Genomic DNA, 27,768 nt, shown 5'->3' on the forward strand with positions numbered 1-27,768 from the left:
CGAATATGTACATTTTCAGCCTGGTCATCTTTCTAATACTGAGCGAAGACATGTATAAAAACCAGACTGTCTCAAAAACACTTTTTAAACTTCCTGTTACCCCTTGGAGTAGAGCAGAGGCCACTGTGGAAACAGCAGAGAAAAGCTCTTCCCACCTCCTTTTCAGACTTCTCTTTTCTCACCCTCCTTGTGTTCCTCACACAAACAAAAGTGAATGAAGACTGAACACCCCACCTCACCCCAAACTCCCCAGAGTTCGAGGGTTTGATTGGAGTTTGTTTTCCTCAGGACTGGTATTTGGTGCTCTCACTGCATGGATATTGCAGTAGTATGTGACGGGTATTATTTCCAGCTAGAATGGAGTGTACGTAAGTCTGACCTGACAGGCTTATGATTTAAGAAGGTGAGCTATCTGTGAAGAGTAGTGAGGTAGTTCAGATATTTTTTTCAGGATAATGTGGGAAATTTGGAGAAAGGATTGTTCTGAGAGTAAGGAATAGCACAAAGGATTTTTCAGGTCAGAGACTGTGAGGGCAGGTTGGCCTCGTTTTGTTTACTATCTTCTGTCTCTAAATTATGTTCCTGTTTACAGTAGAAGAAGGAAAGGAAAATGAGCAAGTTATTGGCTTTTCTTAGAAAATCTTCTTTGTGAATCTATATTTTTACATGGTGGTTGGTCTCTTCCACCTAAAATGACAGTGTGCTGGTGGAAGGGGTAAAGTCCCTCAGAAACTTCACCTCTCCAGAATGTCTCTCCATTGATAAGTGTTGGCCAACTTTATGAACATCAGTAAACTGAAAATAGAGCTGGGATGTTAAACTGAAATGAAGTTGATATTTCTCAGTATACCTTTGTCTGAAGGAAAAAAACTTAATTTTTGTTTACCAGTTTACACCCTTCACAGACTGACTTTGCTCTAGTAACTGGCAATGTTAAGCCGACAATTTTTTCTTGTTTTGCATCAAAATCAGTTTTAAATAACACCTCTGTATTTTAACACAGAATTTCATAAACTCTAAAGAGGATCTTACTAGAAGAAGACAAAAACAGACAGAGCCTCTTGCTAAATAATTGTTGCATGAAGTTTCATCTTCTGTGATATTTCCTAACTTACAAAGTATAGGAAGTAACACTTGCTATAGGGCAGAAAGAGGATGTGCAAATATTTTATGCTGATCTTGGGAGGGAAAGAACATTACTGACTTAGTATGTTAGCTTGAGCTTGGTATGGGAAAAAATGAGCTATTCTTGCTATAGCAGAATTTATACTGTTAACATTTTATCACTTTTTAGAAAAGAAATGAAGAAACAATAGCAATACCAGGCCTTTTTTTTTTTTTTTTTAATAACAAAGACTAGATTTTTGGCAGTGTACACATGAGCATATATTATAAAAATAGTTGTGAAATTGTGGTATTTCTTTGAGACCTGTTTTATGAAACACATGAAAGGGTTTTTTTCTTGAACTAAAGGAATATGATACAGTTCTAAAGCTGTAGTGATTCAATTGTTTACATACTCTGAGAATTCCAGGTGTTTTGGGAATACCACAGCAGGGACTGTTTCAACATGATAGATTACCAGCTTTCCTTACTCCCCTTCCACCATCTTCTTTTGGCTATTTTTGGCTCTTTCATTGTGTTGTGTGCAGCAAAAAGGTTGTATGTGTTTATAGGGCCTCACAAAATGTTTCTTGAGCTTTTCTGACACAGTTAAAATAGCCAATTTGTGCTAAAAGTCTTTAAGTGTTTATTACAAAATATTCTACAGAGAAAGAGAAATAAGCTATAAAACCAAAATAAGAAAAAAAACACTTATTTCAGAGTGTTTGATTTCCCAATGCTGTCTTTTCTTTTACCTGTCTGTAAATCACTGGAGTATTTTCTTGAGTCTCTACCAAAATTTGTCTTGTACAAGAGTCTATTATTTGCATGATTGTTACTTTCAAAGTATATATTTCCAATGTTTCTGCACCTCTGTTAGCTGACTCTAATTATGCCCATTAACAAGAAGTGATAAAGAAGCATTTGAAGCTGCATAAATGACTTTTCCATAATATTAATGTTAATATTTTTAATAAAATTAAAATACTTAACCGAGTCTCAGTTTTCCTCAAATTTACCTTTTGCACTTCTCATTCAGACTAGAAAATATTCTACCCAAATAGGACGATTTTCCCTGAACTTTCTGAATACTTTAGAAGTTTGGAGAAGGCCAAATGAATATGAATCTAAAAAGTTCCTGAATAATCTTATATTGTCTTCAGTTTTTATCTTTCTTTGTAATTTTTCATCTGCAGTGTTTTCTGTGTCCCACGACAAATAACATTCTTGATTAAAAGAAAGCATGAAATCACTATGAAAAATGAGAAAAATGAGAAGGCAAGTAGTTTAACAAAAGTGTTGTTGCCAACAGTGGATCAATTTGAAATATTTTGACCCAAAACTACATGTAACATGCATCGAGTAACCTTCTTTCCTTGCTGCTGCAATGCATCGGTTCAGTTTTGGGCTCCTCAGTACAAGAAGGCCATTGAGGTGCTGGAGCATATCCAGAGAAGGGCAACGGAGCTGGTGAAGGGTCTGGAGCATGAGTTTGATGAGGAGCAGCTGAGGGAGCTCAGGATGTTTAGCCTGGAGAAAAGGAGGCTCAGGGGAGACCTTAGAACTCTCTTTAACTCCCTACCAGGAGGTTGTAGCCAGATGGGAGTTGGCCTCTTCTCCCAGGTAACAAGAGACAGGATGAGACAAAATAGCCTCAAGTTGCATCATGGGCAGGTTTAGATTGGATATCAGGAAAAATCTTATCATGGTAAAGGGTTGTAAAGCATTAGAACAGGCTGCCCAGGGAAGTGGTGAAATCACTATCCCTAGAAGTGTTAAAAACTGTGTGGATCTGGCATTTGAGGACAAGGTTTAATAATGGTGCTGTGTTGATGGTTGGATTTGATGATCTTAAAGGTCTTTTCCAACCTTGAAAATTTTCTCTCACAGATTTTTTACTTCTGTTACCCCAACTCTGTTTTTATTTCTTACCTTTGGTTTTGTTGGTTTTTTTTTTAAGCGCTGACCCATTTTATGTCAGTCTGGGAAAATGGATGGTAATATCAGATTTTTTAGCACTTCTACTAAAGGAGCAAATAACCAAGGTACATGGACTTTCACAAGATTGAATAGAAAGTTATTGTGGGAAAATACCTTAAAAATGTATTTTAAAGATGTATGGCCTAGGATGTAGCTTCAAGGGACTTTCCACATTACAGAAGTTGTTTTATGCTACAAAAACTTCTCAGAAAATTTTTTCTGCCGTTATAGTCAATTATTTTTCAACGTTTCCTTCTAGTTTTGATGACTCTTTTGCTTTAAAGAAGCTTTGAATTTACTCCCTGTGCTAAATATTTTTTTTGTTTTTATAGTGTGAGAATAAACAAAGACAGCCAGTGTATCTTTAGACAGAGTGGTTTTTTTTTTCTGAGTATCAACATTATGAACTTGCCACATTTTAAGATAGCTTACAGTGTGTGTGTGAAACATATAAATTGAATGGCTTAGAGGCATGGAAACTAAGGGAGTTTTATGTGACATAAACCCTGATGTGCAAGGTAAATCTATGGGATCAGTTTGGTTTCCTAACTGTTTCAAATTCAAAGATGGTTATTATGAGTTTAGATTATAGAAATCTTCTAGACTCTTTTAGCTGTGTAACAGTAGTTTCTTGACAAGCCACTGAGGAAGAAGTAATGCCTGCCACATGTTTATCTTTGGAAATATCTATCTAACCCATTTGGACAGCCCCAGAGAGAAAAATCATGTCAAAATATGAAGAAGGGTAAGAGATGGGCTATCAGAAGACGACCGACAGCATCACTGTAAGCAGACCAGCCTTCTAGGTAAATATTTGTGGTTTATGTTTATAAATACCTTGCTCAGAGGCATTTTTGTGCTTCTCTACCATAATAATAACTACAATCAGCTGTGGGACTACATTTCCATCCAAAAAATAAACATAGCTGAGATGTTAGAAAAATATTTGGTATAAAGTCATCCTGTGTTTTATTGGAAAAATGAACACAAATACTCTTGGATATAAGCACCGTAATCTGACAGATAATAAAACACTGGGAGGACTTGCAGACCACAGCTAATAGTGTGTGACAATGAATCTGGCATTCTAGGTGGGAAGCAGGATGCAAGGCTAGAAGCAAAGAATGCAGAAGTTAATATCACAGAAGATACCTACTTGGGAAAAACAGAAAAATGGACAGAGAACTCACAGAAAACAAACTGGTTTGCTCTTTTACAACACAGACTAACCACCAGTTAGCTCAGAAGTATCCTATTGTGGAAAGATAGCCCAAAACACAGGTTCAGTAGCCTACCCTGACACCGGTTCTGGATTGCTTCAGCTAAATTTGAGCTTTAAAAAAAGATTAAAAAAGGAAAACCTACCCTGTTTGGTTATTTCAAGCATTAGCTTTAGAATAAATAGGCATGTCTTTAAGTTTTCTACAGAGCACACAGGAAACAATGTTCAAGAGATAAGGGAATGTCCAGTGAACTACAGTGAAGTATGTGAGTGCTATTTTGAAACCAGAATGGAAATACTTTGGGAAGGATTGTTCTGTAAGCATTTTCTTCTTTTTCTGTGTGGGGCTCTTTTGGGTTTGCAGGTGTTACTATTGCTTTGACTCATGTTCTCTCAGGCCTCCTGCAAACATGGCACAACCATGACTTTCCATATGGTGCAGGTAAGACAGCATTTACTGCAGAGTGTCATATAATAGGGTATAAGTTTGCTTATAATTTGGGAAAATTATCTAGCAGACACAGGTTTGCCTCATAAGAAGCAATCAGCAAGCAAGTTTTGCTGAAGGCAGGGTGGATTTGGTGAAGGTAATAGGGGAGACCCTGCACAGAGGGAGCTTGTTTAGTCCCTCCAGCTGTGGTGATACTCTGAGTTTTGTGTGATTGCACAGAGCACAGCTCCCTGTCTGGCACGCAGCTCACTGCTTTTTAAAGCTGTGGTTGTTCATTTGCTGAGACACAGTCATATGAGTGTCTATAAGAATCTAAGAAGTTAGTACTAGGAGAAATGAAACTGGAGGAATAAAGAAGAATCAGACTAAGAGAAGGAAAAATCTGCCAGTGTTGAAGAGCTCTTCTGAATGAGAGTTCAACAAGGAGTGGTCCATGGATAGCAAATATTCAAATAAATGTTGTGCCTCCTTTTCCTTTTCCCCTTCAGACTGGGTGATGGAAGAACACAAAGAAAAGATATCATGGGTAAAAGTATTTATTTGATGTTTCATAATGGGAAATGAACTTGTTCACTCTGCAATATCTGAACACCACATACAAAGCTAAATCCTGAGCTGTTCTCAGTGTCCAGCACTCATTCAAAACCAGGATGTTCAGCACAAATCTGAGTTGGTGCTTATAGGTATGCTACCACTGTTTGTGGGTGGCAAATTCTAAACTGACATGTTGAAAGGAGCTATTCAAGAAATATCACAGTGTTATCCTGGAACAATTTTATGTGTAAGCAAGAATTAGGTGCCTGGCACTTCTGAGAGCTTTTCGTAGACTTATTGCTCATTTTGGGCCAGATTGTGGATAGTGCCTCAGGGATACCAGAGTACATTCTCTGTCCTGAGCAGGTACAGCACAGATCATGCAGGCACCATATGAAGTGAAGATGTCAAATCATCATTGCCTGAGGGTTGGTAGCAGCACAGCAGTATGCTTGCACAAAGAGCTGTATTGTTTACTCTTGACCTTAAAATAATTTGATCCAATATGACATATTAAGTAAAAATGTTTTCTTTCTTCAGGAAATAGTTCTTGGCAATTGCAAACAAGCCTGAAAAAGTATGTACAAAATCGACTCCTTAGCAAATATTCAATGAAAAATTAAGAGTATTATAACATATAATCTCTAGCAAGAACAACGTTTTCACAGTAACACTGTCAAATTAATTTTGCTGGATGAAACGCATTATGCAGGTAACTCCCCTTGATTTAAACAGAGTTGTCCTTGGGATGAATTTATCTATTAGTGTTTGCAAAGGTGTGCCTTCAGTTTCTGTGGAACAGTTTAATTCTGATATGCAGAATATCAATGTAACTGAGCTGAGCCATATGAGATGACTTCAATGCAAGGGAAATTATATAAAGCAAAAAAAGTCTGCATAACTTTAAATCCAAGTAACTTATGCTTTAAATCCAAGTGATGTGTGGAGTCTGCAGAGAATTTAATTTTTATTGCTTTGTACTTTACTCTTTCAAGGCCTCTGAAGAAAAAGAAAACACAGGTGGGTTCTCAAAACACATTTTCTTGAGAAAACTAATTCATACTACATTTTGTAAACACATAAACACAAAACAGCATTAGGTTTAGGTACTAGTGGAGAACACCATTGCCTAAATTAACCCTCACCCTCCTCCCCAGTAAACACTCAAACAAACAAATGCAACCAAATTAAAATCCTCTGTGATGAATGCCAGTGTGACACCATATTGACTTTGATAATCTGGGCTTGGAAGTTGTGTTGTGTGAGGAAGATGAATGCCCCAGTGTTATCAAGCTAAACTCTTACGGAAACAAACACAAGGTTAAACCGAGCTCCATGAAGTCGTAAGGAGAGAGAATAAAGAGAGTGGGGGTTCTCTGGCATCTTTCAGTCACAGTTCCTATGCACTGAACACAGTGAGCACCAGAAATGATCACTTTTGGGTGGCACAGGCCTTGTAGGTGTTAGTGTGCAGGGTAAGTGTGGCTGTTGTTTGCTACCTGATGACAGATACAGGGTGGGCCAATCTTTGAGAGCAACCTGCCATAATCCAACCTGAGACAATTTTTTTTTGGCTTGTGGCTGTACAAAAATGCTGTTCATACCCTGGTTATTGCTACTCCTGCCTTCCTTTCATCTTTCCAGTCTGTTTCCTCCTGGTCCTGTGGTACCAGGCAGAGATAGGGACTGGTTTGGGGAGTGCTTCGTGGGGTAGAAAAGGAAAGTGTCAAAATAGTCTTACATGGATGAAGAGTTCATGCTCTCCCTGCCTCTAGGGTAAGTAGTGGTGGGTTTTATGGCTGTTCTCTGCTTTCCTCTACCCTCCATTGGAATAGGAACCAGCTCCTTAGCTTCTTCCCAAAGAAGAGTAAGGCCTTTTTTTAGCTGCATTAGGTAAATTGTTCTGGGGCAGAACTGTCATGCATGCCTGCTTGTTCCCTTCCTCTCTCTCTATCACACAGACTCACTGTTACCTGGAGGGAGGAAAATAAGGCCAGAGTCTGTGCTGAAATGAGCAAGATGCCATATACCCTGAACTGCCCACTAGTAAAGCTATTGTAGAACAGGGAACTATGGAGAAGTGCTTATATTTGTCAGGCCTACATGGGTACCTTTTTAGTCTTCAGTTACTGCTCATCCTTCCCCTTTCTTAGATGCACTGAAAATGCTGTGGCCCCTTTTTGCAGGTTTACCTTTATTGGTGATTTCATTCCCTGTGAGCTTCTGCACGAGCAGGTACATCCAAGGCTGTCCTTTTGGCTTTGTTCAAAAGTTGATGAAATACTCTGGGAAAGGAAATGTGCTTAACCACAGAATCAGGCATGTGCAGCTGAATTTTTCTTGGCTTTGCTGTTGCCTACACAGTGTGATAAGACGGCCAGGCAGGACCATCACTAAGCCTTCAGAAGCAAAAAAGTGAAATGCTTTGTGTAGTAGTATCTGAAGATCACACCATGCCCAGTGCACTCTGTAATCTCATTCCTTTGTTCAGCACAACTCACAAAACAGAGTTATAGAAACACCTCCTGGTAGAAAGCAAGTTGGCAGTGACTGTGGAGGCTATTAGAGATCTTGGTGTCTCTCAGCAAGCTCTAAGATTGTTTGGGTTCTGGGCAGAGCTTTTGCACTGTCTAACATCAGTCACTGAGTAACTACAGCATTTTTTTCTGATGTGTTATGAGAGGTTGTGCAGGAAGATGGGCGTGTGTAGTGTTTTGAGGTTCACAGCTGTTTGCTCCAGTGCTGTGGTCTCATTAGCAGTGAGAGAACCAGACCACCCACTCTGGGTTACCCAGGGGGATGATTGAATAGCCCTAGGACTGACTCAGAAGTGAGAGAGAAAAAGAATTTGGAATAAGCATTGATGCTACCTTTATCATCATCTCCTTAGTCATCATTTGCTATTCCTATCTGGGACATGTGAATTGTGTAAATCAACACAAAAAAACCCCAAGGTGAACTTTCATTGAATCTTTTCATGGAATAATTTGATTTTTCTCTCTCCTTAAATCATCTGTTTCAGAAATCTGTTGTAAGGATAGAGTAATATTTGCCTCTTACACAGTTTTGTTGTTTGTTTGTTTGGGGGCTACTGTGGCTCTTTTCATAACTTACAAAGAGAGAGACTTCCAAAGAGATGGGTAGCTTGAGCATCTGCACATTTTTAATGTAATTTTAGAAATCCTTATTAATACAAATTGATGTTTCTGTCTTTGATTCTTTCCGGCACAGGGGAAGTAACTGCTCTAGTTATGTACTGACATAATCATTTGACCAATGAAAAATTAAGGCTTTGTCCTGAGAAAGGATTTATTTTAATAACCCATTCTTTAATGTGCAGGTAGAATAAATTAATCCTCTCCCATTCCCTTGAAAGGAGGATTTTGTATTTAACCTTTGGAAGAAGACTGCAGTTTATGTTTGGGAACAGACTTCATATGCTCTAATAGAAATACCACACAGCCAGAAAAGGTCTGCTGTGCAGGAATTTGTCTTGGGGACAAATTCAGAAAAGCTTGAAGAGTTGAGTGGACGTTGTATAAAACTGCTGGGGAAGGTCAGGTGGGAATGGAGCCTGGTTCTTTTTGAGAACCTTTATGAGAAATTCTCCAGAGGATGTCATGCACTCTATTCATTAGATAGCACACTTCAGCCAGGCTGTTATCCTGGTTTTGGATAGGATAAAAGGGACTAAGATGTCAGTGCTGCAGACAATGTATGGCTATAGTCCAAATTTAATTTGTGACAACTCTAGGATGATGAAGTTATTGTTTATCAAAATCAAAGTCTCTGGAGTATCAGGGTGTTATCACTGTATCAGTTTTGTTCTGAACGCATTTACAGTATAATTATTATTGCAGCAAGTTTGTACAGAGAAGCACTACTTAATGGAAGTTAAGATTTTGGCCTGTGTTGTAAGACTTGTCTCAAAGCTGTAGAAGATGGGTTTAATCTTGTGAGTTCAATTCACTGATGTAATTTGTGAATTATTATTTGAATTTGTGCAACTTTTTCCTGTAAGATGCCTAGGAAGTCTCTGGAGGACTTATGAAGAGGCAGCACAAAAGAATTCTCTTCCCTTATCTGCCTCATGACAGGGTTCTGCTGTTCCTTTTCAAACCTTTGAAACCTTCAAAAAGACAAGCAATCCTAACATTAATTCCTTTTGTAATCTACTATATAATGGGCATTTGTTATCAAGTTGTTGAGAACTACCTCAGTGCATCCAGTGAGGGAAAATGTCGCTGGTGTACCTTGCACGACCTCCATGAAAAGGACAACAAATCTCTGGCACTATCGTGGCAAAGAATTGCATTGAGCTACCTGATCAGGTACTGAACATTACAGAAAACAGAATTAGACTATCCTTATCCATTTTTTATATATTACTGTCATACCTAAAATGTCATCCTTGTAGAAAGATTCAGAAGTATATCCCATAGAATCAGAAAATAGTTAATGTTGGAAGGACCTCTGGAGATGATCTAGTCCAACCCCATTTTTAAAGGATTTTCATTTAATCATCAGTTACTTCACTTAAGGATGCACCTTTTTATGAAGGCCTTGTTGTCAGTTTAAATGTTCTGTTTCCTGATGGTTTGAGTTTCTCCTTCTCTCAACAAAAATCTCAAGAAGCATCCATAACACAGAAGGCACTCAGTGAATGTATGCAATATGAAGACAAAGTATGACTTTGTTAAATCCAGTCCTTTGAAAAGTTAGGTCTTGTGTAGCTCCTCAGTAGAAAGGAAGAAATAGCTAAAAACAATCTATTTAATTTGAATTAAGGAAGCTGAGTATTACTGCAGGAACTTAAGAAAAACCCTTTTGACTTCCTGGAAACTGAAAGAAGTTTTTTTGAAGAAGTAATTGTCTCTGACATCACTGAACTGCACAGCGAGTTTGCGGGTGGTTAGTTTGGGGTAAAAGAAGGAAGCAACTCCTTCACAGATAAGCAGGCAATGTATGTGCCTACTTATTCTCCTTTTTGGTTCAAGTTTTGCGGAGAAATTCTTTTGCGGACAGATAACATTTATTTTGCTTTGCAGAGAGAGACACATGCTGTTTCATAAGGATACGCCTGATTTCCAGAAATAACCATGTTTTTGTGGCTTAAACTCTTAGCATTTGGTGTTGCACTTCTGAGACAGGATGCTTTTCTCAAAGGTAGGTAGCAACTGATATTTCTTTCTCTCATTTTGAACCCTGAGTATCCTCTGTAGATGTAAAACCAATGGAAAGCTTTGCAAAGTGGAGAAATAAGATCTTGGTTCAGAAATTAGAATACAATTGTATGCAATGGTATCAGAACCTAGATCACGAAGGTTAATGCATAATGTGCTAGGCTAAAATGTCTTCCGCGTGGTCATATGTGAGAGTTATGTGCACCATTAAAAAAAAGCCCCCAATTTGTAGCTGTATTTGAAAAAGAATGCATTTAGATCTCTTATGTGAACCTGTTCATTACAGTCTTTGTTTGGTTTCATCTCCTGGTGCAGTACTTTGTTTTCTGTGCTTAAATTCTTCATGAAAAAAATCTTCCCATCAGTGTTAGCCACTCCCTGATCTCAGAATCTGCTTATAGTTCCTCAAATTTTGATTTTTTTTTTTTTTTTACTGCAGTGGGGTTAGTAGAAAAATCTAAATGTTGTAAATTAATCTCTACAATTGGTAAATCACTTATTTTGTAAAATAGACATCATTTATTTATTTATTTATTTTATAAAAACTGCACCTTAAAGAGTCTTCAGAATGTTTAATTTCCCCACTCTGGGTGAATTTGTCGCTTCACTTTTTTTACTTTTATGAGAGAAAGATAGAGCCCAAGAGGATGATCTTGCAAAACATGATAGATGCAACAGATAATATTAGTAGCAAGAAAAGCAATTAATCTTGAGGTAATACTTCATATAAAGACAAAAACTTATCTATGTTTAAGAAAATATTTCTTCTGAAGAAAATGCAGCATTCTTACGTATATCAATTCTTACTTCCATTCTTACTTCCATCAGTTTAGCTAGTGATGTAATTGGGGATGGTTGATGGCAGACACAAAGGCTTTTCTCTAGGGTAATGTTGACCCTAAAAAGTGGTTTGAAATATATTTTCTGAAATGGCAGTAAGTTATATGCAGGGCTGAAATCTCTTTTCATATACATTGAATTTATGCATCCTTCTATCCTCATGTCACTATAGTAACTCCAGGTTTATACTGATGTAAGCAACAAAATGATCTGCCTTTAGTTGGTAACCAGCTAAGAAGAGCATTTGAAGCCTGAGCATTAGCTGTCTTGTCCTTCAAAGTCTCTGAAGAGAGGCAGCACTGAATAAATCTAGTTGATAGCTGCTGGATATTATAAGAAAACAAGTGAATGCTGAACTGTAGAGGAAAAGAACAAAATCTCTTTCTTTTCCTGTCTTTTTTTTTTTTATCTGCTGTCCTACTTTCCATTTTATAAGTCTTTCTGAGACTTCCTGCTGCTCCCTTTTCTCCAGAAAAGGCAGGTTACTGTCTGCCCTCTCAGCCACCTTCACAGTCAGTCAACATGTCAGCTAACAGAGAGGGCAGGAAGGTGGATAGACAGGTAATAGTATTTTATTTCAAGTAATAGTTATTTTTTCTGTCCACACACAGTAGTCTAACTAGAGCCAGTTCCTTTCTACATTTACTAAACAGAAGAGCCTCAAAGAAATGCTAAGTTTTAACTCCTCTCTTCCACACTTGAAGCAATTAAATCTCCCGCAGTAATATCAAGTACCCAACATCACAGACCTTGTTTTTACCATGTAGTTTGGCACAGAGGTTGCTTCTCCTGTCAGAGTGACAGAAAGATTGTACTTCATTTGCTGTGCAGATTACTTTGCCTTGTAGCTGTGGGACACTGGGCAGTCTCCTGGGGAGGGGTTTGTTAATGGGGGAGCAGCATTTTGAAACGGTGGTGTAGGCTTTGGTTTTATGGCAATCACTTTTCAGGCACTTGATTGTAAGTGTAGGATGGGCATCAGGACTTCTTTTGTTATTACTGTAATTATTTTCCAAGGGCCCATTGTACCTAGTGATTTTGAAAACTTAACAGGGGAAATTTTGAGATTGTTCAACTTCCTCCCCAAGCTCAGACATCCTATAAAACATCTCTTATTTCTTGTAATCACCGAGCCACTTTTAAGAGCATCAAACTACATTAAACCAAACCAAACAAATTAAGCTATAGCCTGCACAAAGGCCTTTTCACTGTGTAAATCCCTCAAATAAAAACTAAGTATCCAACTGATTATCCTGGTAAGAAACAGATGTGTAGTGCTATTTGTGGATGTACCTATATATACCAATATATGGTACTAATAAACACCAAACATGGAGTTCAGTCTGGCCTTGTAAACATTTGCATTGCTGAAACATCCCATTAAATTAATCAGTGTTTTGTGCACTGTTAGTCTTTCTGTCTACATGGAATAGCTAGCTTTATCAAAATCTTTAGTTGCCAGATGTGTAGTTCTTAAAATCTTTAGTGTAAGCTTGATAATATAACACTTTATAGTATCTAGGATGACTTCCCAATTAAGAAAGTTATCCTAACATACCTGATACAATTCGTCAATGCCTGTTTATGCAAAAAAACCCCAAACCAACAAAAAGCCCTTAGCCAATTCAATTAAAAAAAACCCAATACCCCAAGAAATGACCAATGTCAATAACCTCTCCCTCCAAAAAATCCAAAAGCAACAAAAAATAAACCAAAAAAAACCAACCCAAACCAACAAAAGCTTGAAAAACACTTTCGTTTCCATTCAGAAAAAAGAAATGCTTGCTGGACAAGCACTTTTTCCATTAGATCATTATTTCAGGTTCCCACCCTCCTCCACAAAAGTGTTAGCAATTTGACAGCTTTCGAAAGCCTTCACCCAACCCCTGAGCCACTTCCTTTATGTTAGGAAACTAAATAATTGCTTGATAGTTTTGAGTGTGACTTTTTTATTTTCCAAGTTAAAAGTACCAAGCTCCAGCAGTCAGACTGTGCTGCTTTCGTCTGGGATACCATTAATTTTTGTTGTGGTAGCTACTATGGGACTTTGGTTTGGATTTGTGCTCAAAACTGTGTTGGTAATACAGAGATTTCTTCTTTATTCTGTACCATTTATGTCCCACACTATCCAGTACAACCACATTAACAACCACCTGACTTCCCACCCTTTGATATAATACACAGATATTATTCACTTAGTCTATTGGCTACCCCTGCCAAATGTTCATAAAATGTCCACAACATGTCCATCGAATTCATTTAGTTCATGACTTTGGGCTCCATGTTGTGGTGGTCACTCAGGACAGGAGAGGTGGTTTGTTGCATGGTTATTGGGTGCCAAAGTCAGTTTTGGTCTGGTCCCTGCTGCACTTGCTCTGCTTCTTGTAAGGCTTCTCCTCCACTGATTTGGGTAGTTCCTCTTATATTACATACATTTGATATATATTATATATATATACAATTCCTATAAATGCAACTTGAATCAGGGGTTACAACAATTTAAGTGTATTTCTATTACAGTCTCTACCCCACTCCCTACCAGGTTTAGCATTGCAATGAACTCCTCCCCTTGCCCTCGGTCCAGCTTCAACTTATCTGTTGAATAAAGAGTCCCTCAGGGTTGTACCTGCTCCAAATGTAGCCCTGTATATGATCCATAGTCTTTTCAGGGGGACAGCTGCTGTTGCATGGATTTATCCACAGCCACAGCTTCTTTGGGGGGGCGCCTGTTCCACCATGGCCCAATCCATGGGCCACAGTGCCTTCAGAGATAGACCTGCTCCAGTGTGGCCTTACTCACAACCACCCTCTCTTCAGAAGTAAATGTGCCCAACACAGTCTTAGCCCTGGCTGCAGCACCTCCAGGGATGTTCCTGCTCTGTTGTGGGCTTATCCATGGCCACATGGTTTGAGGTGCTCTCAGTGTGACCTCACGCACAGCATGCTTCAAGGTGTGTCTGCTGCGGCATGGGCAAATCCTTGGGCCACAGTGCCTTCAGAGATGGATCTCCTGTGGCACACTTATAGCCACAAATGCTTTGAGATGTACCTGCTCTGGTACGTGGACTTATTCATGGCCCTCAGAATCTTCAGGATGTCCTGCTCCCACATGGACTCATCCATAAGTTGCAGTCCCTTCAACTCGAGTTCACACTGGAGCATGACCAGTGCAGCAGCACAAACAGCAACCATGCTCCAGCCATCTGCCAGTCCCTGTGCATCACCACTGCTGCTATCAGAATGTTCCCAGGAAGAGCAGAGCGAGGTGATCAGCAGCACAACAAGCAAAAAGCAGCCACTAATGAGCTCAGACTCTCATACAGTCGAGCCCAGGGCAAGCACAAGAGCCCTGCCCAAAGCAGCCAAACAGCAATAATGGCTATAAATTCCATCTAACACATTCCAATCAAATCTATCATTATCTCAAACCCTTTGAGACCCATACTGGGGGCCAAAGAGGGCTGTTGTGGTTTGGCCCCAGCTGGCAACTAAACCCCACACAGCCTCTTGCTCACTCCCCTGTCCCAGTGGGATGGGGGAAAGAATCAGAAGGGTAAAAGTGAGAAAATTCATGGGTTGAGTTAAAGACCATTTAATAGGGGAAGAAAATGAAGACATTAATTCACTGCTTCCCCTGGGCAGGCAGGTGTTCAGCCATCTCCAGGAAAGCAGGGCTCATCATGTGTAATGGTTACTTGGGAACACAAAAGCCATCACTCCAAATGTCCCCACTTCCTCTTTCTTTCTTTCCCTGGCTCTATATACTGAGTATGATGTCATATGGTATGGTACTTTGGTCAGTTGGGGTCACCTGTCCCACCGGTTTCCTCTCCCAGATCGTTGTGCACCCTCCTCTCTTGTGGGTGGTGTGAGAAGCAGAAAAGGCCTTGAATGTGTAAGCGCCTCTCAGCAATATGGAAGACTTCCCTGGATTATTAACCCTGTTTTTCATCACAAATCCAAAACTGCCCCATGCTAGATAATGTGAAGAAAATTAACTCTACCCCAGCCAAAACCAGCTTACGAGTGAAATCTGGCTTTACAGTCTCCATGGCCAACAGCTGTGGAGGTTTCCAGTTGGAAGTGTTATGTTTTCTTTGCACAGACATCAGCATAACTCATCCTATGGCCTTCATTTTCTGTGAAAATCTTTCTCACAGATTGGTCTATACCCTTGGAAAGAGTTTGGCAGACCTAATTTTTAAGAAGAGAAACTTAGTAATACAGGTTCATTTTATGTGCAGTATAAAGGATAAGGGAAATTGCTCTAGCAGGAAGATGTATATTAAAATAAAAGGAAATGAAGTGAAAACTTTAGAGTATCAGCTCTTATATTGTTCTCTTACGGATGCCCCACTGCAGGTTCTGTTTAAGACTGTTCTTTTTTTTGTAGTGGTGCATTTAGGGGTTTTTGAAACACAAACCCCAGAGTCCTGCACTCAGGGACCTCTTAATCATTTGGAACAAATTGCTTACTTTACACATCTTGCACTGTTCCAAACTTTATTCACAATCAGCTGTGACAGCGTTTGTGCACGCACAGATGGCAGCAGTTCCTTTTGCTTCCTGGGCTGGCCAGACACAAGCAACTTCTAAACTGGAAGCTGTTTAGTTTCATTATGGTGTCATACCTAAGCCGTGGGCAGGACACAAGTTCATCGGAGCTCAGCAGCACTCTAGCTGAGCTATGTGGTTTCTGGACTAAACATGTGATTTTCTTTATCCATTTGCCTAGACCTGCACAAATATAACAAGCAGATGGTTGGGTTGTTAGTGTGGTATAGGTGTATCTGTTCATGCAGACTTTGTTTCTGGACTAATGGGTCTTTCTTACATAGTATGGAAAAGACATTTTCTAGTCATTTTGTGTTCACTCACACCTCTATATTCATATACTAAGAATCTTTTACAAATAAAAAACTGCCATGCAGAGATCAGTTCTAAAGAAAATCCAGCTCTTGGTGGCATGGTATTTGGAACCACTTCCTTTAGTTTCAATATGGTGAACTTATGTTTATATATTTCGGTTCTGAAGAACAAATCAACAGCAATAGTGTTAGAAACACTACATGATGAGATAAGACAGAAGAAGTGGGAGGAGGAAACAGGATGAAATGACTTTTCAAAGTTTATCTACTATCAGGAATCAAGCTCTGTTTTTCTGACTCTCATAACCTATCTACAGAACTGCCTGCCAGCCTGGGAGCATGTGTATGCATCGAACAAGTAGCAGTTTCCATAGTGAAATTGTGAATGCATTGTATATACTGCCTAAAAATTATTCTGTTTTCTTTTGCTGTGTAGCTGCCTCGTGGTATACACTGTACCATGCTGGGAGCCAGGAAAGGAGAACAGCAGGCCACAGAAATGTTCTGTCCTCTGTTTACATTCTTGATCTAGTTTTAAGAGTTAATATTCATAAGCATACATCTGGCCCACCAGGAAGGCAGAGCAAATTAACCCACAGTGAATTCTCTGCTGTCATGGCTTGACTTCTCTTCGTGCTCAGTCAGCCACCTCCTTTAGTTGGCTCAAATGTCTCTGCGTTGTCCCGTGCAGTGCAGACTTGCTCCAAGTCTTGCCACTGTCACTGCCCTTCCTTTGGGTGCTGTTACCACTGTGCTGTCAGTGCCGGGGGTGAGAGCCATGGGTGTGAGAGCAAAGCACGGGGGTGGCTCTCTGCAGATGCAGAGCTGCAACATGAGCCAGCAAAGTAATGAGAGGCGCTGCAGGAAGGTGTGATGTGCTGGGCAAGGCTGGCTAGTGTGAGTTCAGCTCTTTGTGGCTGTGAGTTCCTTTGAAAGCCTAGCAAGAGCACATGTGTTACAGGAGTGTAATGGCTTAGAGCTGGGCTGTGTATTTGTGCCCTTCTCAGAACAGACAGGCCTTTTGAGGTGCCTGCTGGGGCTGTGACTGCCAGTCCTGCCTGAGAGACAGCGACTGTCTCTGAGCTCTGCTGCTTTCTGCATCATGCAGAGATGTCTGTTGCTCACGTTGATTTATCTTTGATCATATATAACTAGAAATCATGCAGTTATTTCTTTCTGACAAACTTATGAAATACATTCAATATGTTTTGGAGGAAGTAGTTGGCTTTCTTCAAAGTTCAGTTTAGGCCCTGAGGCACTTCTGTGCAAAAAAATGATAAAAAGTCTGAAGAGTGGCAAAACTCTGACTTCCTCCTGTAAATATCAAGATTAAAATAACAGATACAGTTACGAAAGTTGTTTGTTTCACTGCAACTTGACTGTTCTTTCAGACTGTGTGTTCTGATGTATTTCCAGGCTATCCATACACTTGCAAACAGATCTTTTTCACTGGTGTTTCAGTAACTGTTACAGCATTTTATCTATTTCCTGGCTTTTTTCCCTTTCAAGTAAAGCAGTTTGGGGCCTTCAATGCCAAGATTTCAGAAACTAACTGTGAGCACTTCAGTGCTAGCTTATATTATCCATAGTGTTGTATAGCTAACAGGATCCACTTCTTTTCTTTCATACCACTACTTTGCAGTACTGTTCTTCCAGTTATTCCCTCTGAGTCAGTGCCTTCTCGGCTAGCCTGCTTGCTTAGGTTTCTATTCTCTAGTTTCAAAGACTTCTCTTACAATCTATCTGTTCTTCATTCATAATCCCACTGCCCTGCACAGAGCTCTAGAGGTATCTTTTGTAGTGCATGAATGACTTTTTTGTTGTTGCAAAAATGTGGGCTCCATGGAGCAATATTTTTAATTGCCTTTTGAAATAGATTCTTTTCCTGACAGTAAGAGAAATAATCAAGTTAGCTGTCTAATAGAAAAATGAAGCCATACAATGAAGCTTTTTGTACAATATATAAGGAAATAGTAGTTCATTAAATGAAGCATATATGTCCTATATGAGTTGAAAGATTTTACACTCAGGGAAATATAGTATAACACAGAACCTCAGCTCAGATGGTATTAAAAATATAGGGTTAGTGATGCCTTTCCAGGTAATCATATACATTGCAGAACACGTGAATGGAATATTTTAGGTAGTATTAGGCCTTGAACTGTTTCTATAGGCTTGTGAGTTAAGACTATGAAGATGGAAAATAAGGTATGATAAATGGCAAAGCATAGTCCGGTTTCTAGAATAAGATTTAAGAGTCAGAAGTCAGCTGCAGTCTAGCCTGTCTCAGAAACTCCTGGTGTGAAGTTTTAAGGTGTTTTCATTTCTCCAGACCTCAGTTTCATCATCTGTCAGTTGAAGATAGTACCACTTACCTTGTTAAAAAATGTAGAGTCCTAATTCCTCAAATATTTACAGCTATGCCTGTGTCTTGCAATATGTAAACTACCACTAATTAATTTGAAGAACCTGGCTGTGCATTAGAGTATTTAGGATAGTGTATCTGAGCAAAGAAAACAAAAGTATGAAGCAAATGATTTGTGCATAAAGTTCTACCTTGTTCTCAGTCCTAAAGCACAGGTGTTGGCAATGGGGAGCTGATACTTTAGAGCTGAGTAAGAACAACCCATACTGTGCTTAACTTCAGCAAATCTGAAATTCTGTAAAACATCATCACATCAACTGTAGTCTCTATTTCAGCCAATATTGGATGAAATAGCTGAAGTTGATTAATGAGGTCTTGTGAGACACAGGAACAGGACTGCACACAAGAACGGGACTGCGAGTTTTTTACTTCCTGTGTCTGTGGATGAGACGACAAGGTGTGCTTAGCAGACCATAGCTGCAAAAGGCTTCGTGTTATAAAGTATCCTCCACACTTAAGGGTAAATTTAACAGTAGGCATGTTAGCAGATGATTTAAAATCATACACTCACATAATCAAAGAAAAGATGACCAATGTTGCTTCTGCAGCAGTTCAGGTAATCTTCTCTAGATAGAACTTTGATGTCTAAAATGAATGCAGAATCACTTGTGAGTACATCTTAGAGAAATCTTTCGGGTTTAATGAGTTTTGGATAGAGTATCTTGAGGATTTCTTTATTCATTTCACACATTCTTGGGAGAATTTAAATGATGAAACATATATATTAAAAATTACGTGGATTTTTTTTCCTTCGTCCCTGATAGCAGTAAGAGATTACTGCCCTATATCTCTTGTGTGCGGTATACAACCTTCCTCATCCCAAAACACCGTGTGTGAATGTGCAGGCCTGTGCAATATATCTGAGTGAGTGGAAGTATAACATTTGTGATGCTTCAGACTGCCTACTAAGTACACAAAAAAGCTTGACTTTGCTTGCAGCTTCATTAGTGCTTCTGTGCTCAACTGTGCTGCCTCAACAGAAGTGAAAGACCTTTCTACATCCTCCACACACCTGCAGTCTAGTGTGTTAGTCTGAAGTAAGAAATGTGGTTGAAGTTGGAGGGAAAGATGTGAAAGAGCAGAAAGAAATATGCATTAGTAGACATTAGTAGCATTTCTGATTTTGCTCTCTAAGTCTGCTGATAAAATGACTTAAAATTATATGTTTCTGAGAGACATTCATTACTCTTACTCTTAGAAAAAGTTAGGAATAATAATAGCTTAACCCACTGTCAACTTCCATACCTACAGTTTAGAAGGCTTACAGAGGAATTGTGCTGAATACAAGGGAGACAGTTCAAGGAAATGAATGTGAAATCTATAAAGAGTAATTTATCCTTGACAGTAATGGATCAAGGTTTTGTAATACTCAGAGGCGAAACTTGCATTAAATCCAGTGATCTTTGGACTTCCAAGTTTAGCACTTTATGCTTTTCTGAAGATTGGTCAGTTTGGCCATGAGGCCTTTGAAGTGATGAAATATGTAGTAAGATATTATTTATAGAGGCATACGATTTATGGAACTCACCTACAGATGCCTTTTGAATCAACACAGGATGTATTAAGTTAATTAGGAATCGTACAAGAATTCAGAAGAAAAGGTCACCCAAAAATTCCAAAGTTCGTGGATCAGATTATTCCAAAAGCTAGTAAAAAAGTGACAGCTGCATTTGTCTTCCTGCTGTAATTAATGCTGTGCTTAAGGACCTGCTAAGATGTAGTTTTGCACTGCCCTGAATAAACAGGCAAGTGTTTGGTGCCGTAGCTGGTTGAAGTTTTCGTCTTAATATTGGGAAGAGAACCATTTACAACGTGGAAGTGATTCAGCCTCAAAGATGTCAACAAGTGTGTCGTCATTGCAGGAGGGTGCCTTAAATGGCAAGGGAAGGATTGCTTGCAAACCACAGCTTCTAAAAAACACACTCTTCACTGAGCAATGAAGATATTTAACATAGACCATGTCAGAGATGCCATTTTTGACTTCTCTCTCTGCAGCTGATGCTCTCTGTTTCTCTTCACAACAGAATTGCTGCTTACCTGAGTTTCACCTAGCAGTGACATCAGTGGAAATTCTGAAAAGGCTTCCAATTGTCTTACAGGATTTTTTTTTTTTTTTAACCTACTGGGGGTCTTCAAACTCCAAGTTCTGATTTCCTATTAGCTGCCCAGAGAAAACTGTTTGGGGGAGACATCCCTGGTTTTGACTATAAGCTCCAAAACACTTGGGAACTGTTTTTACATAGAAGAAAATGATCAGATTTTCAGAAGACTTCCATGTGTTGGTCGCTGAGACAGCATGAAAAAATTGTAGTGTACAGCTGCATGTTAATATTTTCCGAAACTTTTTATGAAGTTGTGAATACTGAATACTTGGAAAGTCAGGAAGGAGCTGCTTCTCTGTGTGTGTGTGACTGACTGTCTGACATGTGTCTACATTAGGGCAAATGGCACAGTCATGATCAAGTGTTCTTGTTGGGCCAGGTGCTGTAGAAACCTAGGATCAAACATGATTTTGTCCTCAAAGGACTTCTGATCTGGTTCTGGACAGCATGGATATTTCTTAAAAAGTAGTACAGAGGCACGAGGAAAGACAGATAATGGAAAAAGTAACAGTAGCATATGTGCCCAGCCAAAGAACTTGCATAATCCCCTGTGCTATTTATTTCCTTTTCTGAGAAAGGGTCATACTACATCTTCTTCAAAGCATCATGCAATTGGATAGATTATTCCCAGGATCTAAAATACACTCTCCTACATAGGTCCATGTATTACTGGTATCACATTGTGCTCTTATGACTTTTTTACATGACAACTGGTACAAGTATTCCTGAAAAACAACATTTAATGATAAAATTGCTGCAGGTAAAAATTTACAGTCTTCCAAAGCTCCTCTCTTGCTATATAGAAACAATAAAAAATCAGGTCACATACAAAGGCACTAAATTTATTTGCAATGGTTATTTTCTCCAGCTGTTTAATCCTTTCATTAACATGTTGCATTTTCTCACCAGTGACTGAAATACAGTAAACAAACAACAGAATGTGTAGATGATGTGTTACCAACACACATACACGTGTTCTCTGTCCTGTGTGGGAGAGAATGTAATCTCACCCTTCTGATTCTCAGTCCTTGTAGCAGTTACTCAACTTGCAGGAGATGAACTAACATGAACAACATCTGGATATGAAAAAGAGGGACCACGTTCAGTTCAGTTAAAAAAAAATTTAGGTTGCACTCAGCATTTTCATATCTAAATGCTCATAAATAGTAATAACAATAATAAATTAATTTTGACCTGTAATTGACCTAAGAGATTTATTTAAACTGAAAAAAAAATCACATTTCCTGAATATCAGACAGTGCACTCTATAGACTCTAGAGATTGCATGCAACTAATTCAAGTGTGACATGAATCCATACTACAGTATAGAATATTTTTAAAAATATCAAGTACTACAGAGGTTTGGTTGGGTTTTTTTTTGTTTGTTTGTTTTGGTTTTTTTGTTTGTTTGGTTTGGTTTTTTTGTTTGTTTGGTTTGGTTTTTGGGTTTTTTTTGTGAAACTGATTATTTTTTATTTGCTGTGTTGGATTTCAGGGTCATAATGACATTTGGGTTCTAGATGACTGCAAGTTTGAGTGAAAAGGTTTTTTTGTGAAGTGCTAAGGGTTTGGAATGGCTCTGTTTGCTAATGCAGTAGTTGATCATAAAATACAGCTGTAAGTAGAGCCTTGAATGGAGCTGTATTGTGTAATATGTGTGTAATAACTGTTTAATAGTATCATCTTCATGTAAAATCTGAGCTCTGTGTGTTATGGCAGCTTGTTCTTGTGATAATGAGCAACCATAGGTAGCAGGAAGCAGGTACTGTAACCCTACATCCTTTTTCAAAATCACTTCAGATCTTTAAGATAATCTTTGAAAAGCATTGCAATGATTGGTAGAGTAATAAGTCTCATCTACGGCTGATGCCAGATCTGTAGAGTGTTGGTGGATGCAATCAGTGTCTTCATGGAAGGAAGTTCTTCAGAACTTCAGAAAGAAGTTCTGGTCAGATTGTGAAGCCAAATGAGGGGACATTGATGTTGTGGGGCAGGAACTCAGGATGTGATGGTACAAGTATTGCTGCCCCAAAGCATCAGAGAAAGGATGATGAAGCTGTTTCTTTAAGAGAAGAGGTTGGATGCTGGGGCTGATGTGGCAGTGGGGAACAGCTGGAAGGAGGCAGAGAGACAAAGACACAAAACAGTGATAGGAAGCCTCTGTGTCATACTGCAAGGCCTGAGATAGCAACCAATGTCACTGAGGGGTTTTTGACATTTTGACAATGGCTTATAATTAAAGTGCTGACATATTTATAACTTTTAGTAGCAACTGCGGTCTGGATGCTAAAACAAAAGGAAAATTTGTTTCTCAAAAAAATCAGAGGATTTTTCTCATGTAAGGAGTAACCAAGTATTGAAGGTATGATCACCATTTCATGTTAGTCTAAAGAGGATGAAAACCTAATGGCTTATAACCCTTATTTCTTCAGTGATAGCATTTTTTCCTCTTTTTTTTATTCTCTTTCCTATTTTTTATTTTATTTTTACCCTTTTTTTTTTTTTTAAGTAGCTCTGATTTGTTGCTAGTCCCTTGTCTCCTGTCACCAGCTCCAAAGCCAGGGAAGAGCTGGATTGGTATGCCACAGTGGAAGAAGCTGTGGAATCTGCTAGGATTGTAATTCTGAGCCCACTTGGAAACAGTAATGGAAATAATGCACTTCATTTTCTTAGTGATTATATCTGATTCATTTTGAGGGAGAAGCACTAACAGTCTTGAATTGATTCATCGAGATAGGTAGCATCTTTAGATGAGTATGGAACGTTACCTGACCTTTGATGGATATTTTGATAAAAGCAGACAGAGAGGCCTAGGCAGAGTCTCCAGGAAGTGTAGGCAGAATACTGTCATTCTTCCACTCTAAGAAAGATTACAGGCAATTCTTAAGGGTGTGGGGGAGGAATTCTTGTTCAGAAAAGTAGCTGAGAATGTCTCTCTTCTCTAGAGAGTGAGGGTATTGTGCAGAATGAATACAGAGAAGAAGAAGCAATATATAATTATGAAAAATGTATTATTTTTCCAGTCAGGAAGGCATCTCATTCATATCTTAATAATGGTTAGAGCTGCACTACTGAAATTATTGTAATGTCCCTTCTGAAAATTCTTACCTGGAGAAGCTTTTAAACTATGTTTGCGACAATATAGCTTGTCTTCAAAATCAGTGTTACTAAGATTTGACTATTTTATTTATTTAAATCTCTACCATTGAGAGAGAAGAGTTACTCACTACTTTAAATTTGAGCCTATTTCAGTGGGATTTTTTATAGTGAAAGTAAAATACATAATTATCAAGCTAGACACAAGCCACTCCATAGCCACCATTCAGGATTCCCAAATTATTAACAAGATGCCAGTTCTTATAGCATGTGGTTTTATGTATATTAGTAGACATACAGTAATTCTGAAGGGCTTGAAGTAGATTTCTGCTTTCAGGAATGTACCTGAACCTTGATTATTTCACACACATATGTGTGTGAAACATAATGTCAGAGACAGTAATTTTCATTTTTTAGGTAAAGAAATGTAATCTCCTTAAAAGACCCATAAACCATTATTACAGTATTACCCTGAAAAATATTTGTGTCATTAGAGGGAAAAGTAAGTATTTGCAGAAATCAGACCACATATTTGTTTTAGTAAGTGCTGGTAAACATTAGTTATTAAAGGAAATGCAAAAGAAAAGACCCTTGGGACACCTGTTCATCATAACAGATTGTCACCTTGTAGAGCTGATATATTTCTACTTCACAAATGGACTTCAATGCACCTTCATAAATATCTTACTGTTCCGCAGAGCTCAGAATACTTTAGCAAAGAAAAGTTATTATATCCATGTTAAATGGAAACAGATCCAGATAACCGATTTCTAAAAGGTCACTTGAAAAGCTGTTGAACAAAAAGAAATACTCTAGACCTTTTTCTGAGTAAGAAGCAAAAAAAGGAGGGGAAATGAAGACAAAAGAAGGAGCATTTTTTAAATCAACCATTTAAGTTGGTTGGTTGTGACTGTTATTTCATAAAGGAAGTCACATACTTTGTAGCGAACTCAGCAAAAAGTCATACTGAACAACCCAAACCAAGAGTATAATGTTGATTATTGTACATAATAAACCATTCATTTAATGAATCTTGTTAGTCAATTAGCAAAGCAGTAGGAGGCCTGTATATCACCTGAGCTAGTTGCAGAAATCCTGGGCTAACATTCTGCATAAAGTATTTGTCATTCAAACAAAGGATGGACACAAGAACTTAATCTATTCAGCAAAGACTATTGCAGAAAGACTGGAGGGCATTAACCCTTCTTCCTGGGAGAGGATTGCTGGCAGCTTCAAAAGACACTTTCTGCCTACTTCCAGGCAGGGATATCAAATTGAAGCACAGATAAAAAGGATTTCTTGGAGAGCTGGGTCAGATCAGAGGGTGGCACTTTTCAAATGCTCTGGAGCATAAGCAAGAGTAAATCAAGAACAGAGAAATTACAATAATGCACTAATAATTTTGCAGCAGGGCTCAGTATGTTTAACAGCTGCATTTAATTTATGATCTGGAGTTATTGTGGCACTTGCAGGAGGCAAATGCAAATGAGAATTAACATGATCATCATGATAGGTTTTAGTGAGGCAAATTGTTATAAAAGTTACCATCTGTAACTTTTGTAAAAGAAATACAACCCCCAAATCAAAACAGATCAGCTGTGCTGGTGGTGCAAAGTCCTAACCCCATATATTAGGTCAGGGTGACACATCTCTTTGAGTCCTGTTTCAATCTGTGGACATACAATAGTGTTTTCACCAGAGGTGGAGGGTGTTGCAGAGTGCATGTGGTTGCAGTGTTGGTGCAGTCATAAAGGCAGATGAGAAGTCTCACTACAGGAAATGTTATCATTAGGGAAATGATCTGTCACAAAATTCATTGTGATGCCACATTTCAGAACAAACAATGCTTCAAAGCTTTTAGCTCAAAACCAAATCCCTATGAGTCCTTTTCATACAGAGACAGGAGATTTCACTTGTAATAAGGAAAGCTGGGAATGACTGACAGTGTGTGATGCTGAGTATTTGAAATGTTGAATGTTTCTTGACCACAGATTCCACCTAGATGCTTCACAATGCAGTTGCTGGAGGAGAAACCAGTTTGATTTCAAACAGATCCTGTCTTGGTCTCTCTGCTCACTATCTTTATGGAACATTTGCTTTTCATTTGATGACTCTTTGCTAAAAATAATTAGATTTTATATTATTTAAGCGTCCAGTGTTTGCAATCTTACTGGTGCACGTTTTTAATATTACTTTTGATGAATTTATTAATGTAATGACCCAATTGGTATGCACTAGCCCAGCTCGTGCCTTCTTCGTAGGTGAAGCCTTGCTATGAGGAAAATAGAGGAAGTTGAAAAGATTCCTTAGTTTCTCAACTCAGACAGTTGTCATCTGCATGTTACAGAAAAAAAAAAGTTTTAAACATCATACAGGACAGATTCTCTGGGTCTGGGGGTTTCAAAGGATTCTCTGGACATGCAGGGCTTGTTCACCTTCTGCAAAAAACAATTCTGACCACTTTCTTGACTTACAGAGGCCAGAGGCATTTCAAGGACATGTCCAGGTCCATTGCACTACCTTTGTACTATCAGCAGATTAATCATTAAACAGAATTACTTTTCTATATTTCTTTTAAATGTCATTTACTATCTGTCTATCAGGCCAACTTTACTGAAGTCAGCTGATTTTTTTTGCTCTTTTTAAATTTTTGTAATTCTGTTAATCAGACAGAAAGAATTATTTGAGTTTTTTATGTAAATTAGAGAAATTGTATTAATAGGAATATTTTTCAAAAGCTTAATAGTGCAAATTATGAAATAAAAAAAATTCATAAGAATTATAAGGTAGAAAAGAAACACATATGTAGAATCTCTCTGCAAATACCATTAAGTTAGACTGGAAAAAGGGCATGCAAAGAAACAGAGTTAATTTATTCAGTAGTATCAAGCTCCCAGTATACCTAACAAAAGGACTTCTTGCACAGTTTAAGACCTTGGCAGAGATGTGCCATGAAGAGCTTTGCCTTAAAAATAGGTACTTGAAATCAGTCTTATAAAAATATATGCACACTTGGTATTAGAGAATGAAAGATGCAAGTATGTTGCATAAATGTGATGTATTTCAAATATATACGCTATCTTCTGGGTATAATTTAAGCAGTATAAGTTACATTTCTGAAATCCCCAGAGCTATTTCTGTGGAATATCAGCACTAGTCTTCTCTTGGACAAGTGTTTAAAAGTTAGCTCTAAGAGAAGGGATTTTAGAATGTATGGGAAGAAAACATGCAAACATAAACTGAACTCCTAGAACCTGCAAGGACACTGTGCAAGTGTGTGCCTGAGCCCAAATAGAGAGGGAGCAGTAAAGGCAGAAGAAAAAAAAAAAGCTGCGTTATGAGTGTTTGTACAGGTACCAGAGGTATTCTGAAGCTGGAAATCCACCTGAAGTGATGTTAACATAAGATTTCTTTTAGGAAAGAACTCTTCATAAAGCTTATAAGTGTTGTCTTTATAAAGTAAGCTTCAGAACTGAATGTTGTGCAATTCACACAACATTTCTTGAAGGACTTATGAATATGAACTTTCAATAAAAATAAAAAACAGCTGCCTAAGCATCAGTTGCTATGGTGGAGGTACTCAGTGTACTATAGAAGTCACCTTTGGACCTTAGATCAATGAAACTTCAGTAATTAAAGAATACTTGAAATAGTCATAGCAGAATCATAAAAGGAAAAAGTACTTTGGATGTTTGTGCTAGGCAAGTTGGATCATCCTAGTCCAGGACAGTCACTGGATATTCTGTGTAATGCTCATAGAAGGTAAACTACAGTCTTATTTCTTAGATATTAGCTGTCTCATAGTGTAATGCACCGTGAGGTTTGTGCCATTGTGGTGGTTGCCTGTGTAGTGCTTTGTAGTTAAAACAGCACGCTAAAAATGAAAAATGAATCATTAGGGTAGCTACACTTTCTGGTACTTCAGTTTTGCAAAATTCTGTGTCTTCTAACAAGGTAGGCTGA

General features: G+C 38.5%; 1 protein-coding gene across 6 annotated transcripts in view; it reads left to right on the forward strand.

Annotated features, from left to right (window-relative positions):
- Window positions 1–303: 303 nt before the first annotated feature.
- PTPRC (protein tyrosine phosphatase, receptor type C) overlaps window positions 304–27,768 on the forward strand; it is a 70,776-nt gene continuing 43,311 nt past the window's right edge. For 4 of the 6 annotated variants that reach the window (XM_017832937.1, XM_017832939.1, XM_017832940.1 and 1 more), the window contains exons 1-2: window positions 10,171–10,254; window positions 10,340–10,457. In XM_017832937.1, coding sequence (XP_017688426.1) covers window positions 10,391–10,457 — 67 coding nt within the window. In that variant the 5' untranslated portion in view covers window positions 10,171–10,254; window positions 10,340–10,390. Of the gene's footprint in view, window positions 404–10,170; window positions 10,255–10,339; window positions 10,458–27,768 lie in introns of those variants that run through there. The other 2 variants (XM_017832938.1, XM_017832942.1) reach the window with 2 other exon arrangements.

The sequence above is a fragment of the Lepidothrix coronata genome, unplaced genomic scaffold, assembly GCF_001604755.1.
Source record: "Lepidothrix coronata isolate B3197 unplaced genomic scaffold, Lepidothrix_coronata-1.0 Scaffold209, whole genome shotgun sequence".
In the NCBI taxonomy this organism is placed as follows: Eukaryota; Metazoa; Chordata; class Aves; order Passeriformes; family Pipridae; genus Lepidothrix; species Lepidothrix coronata.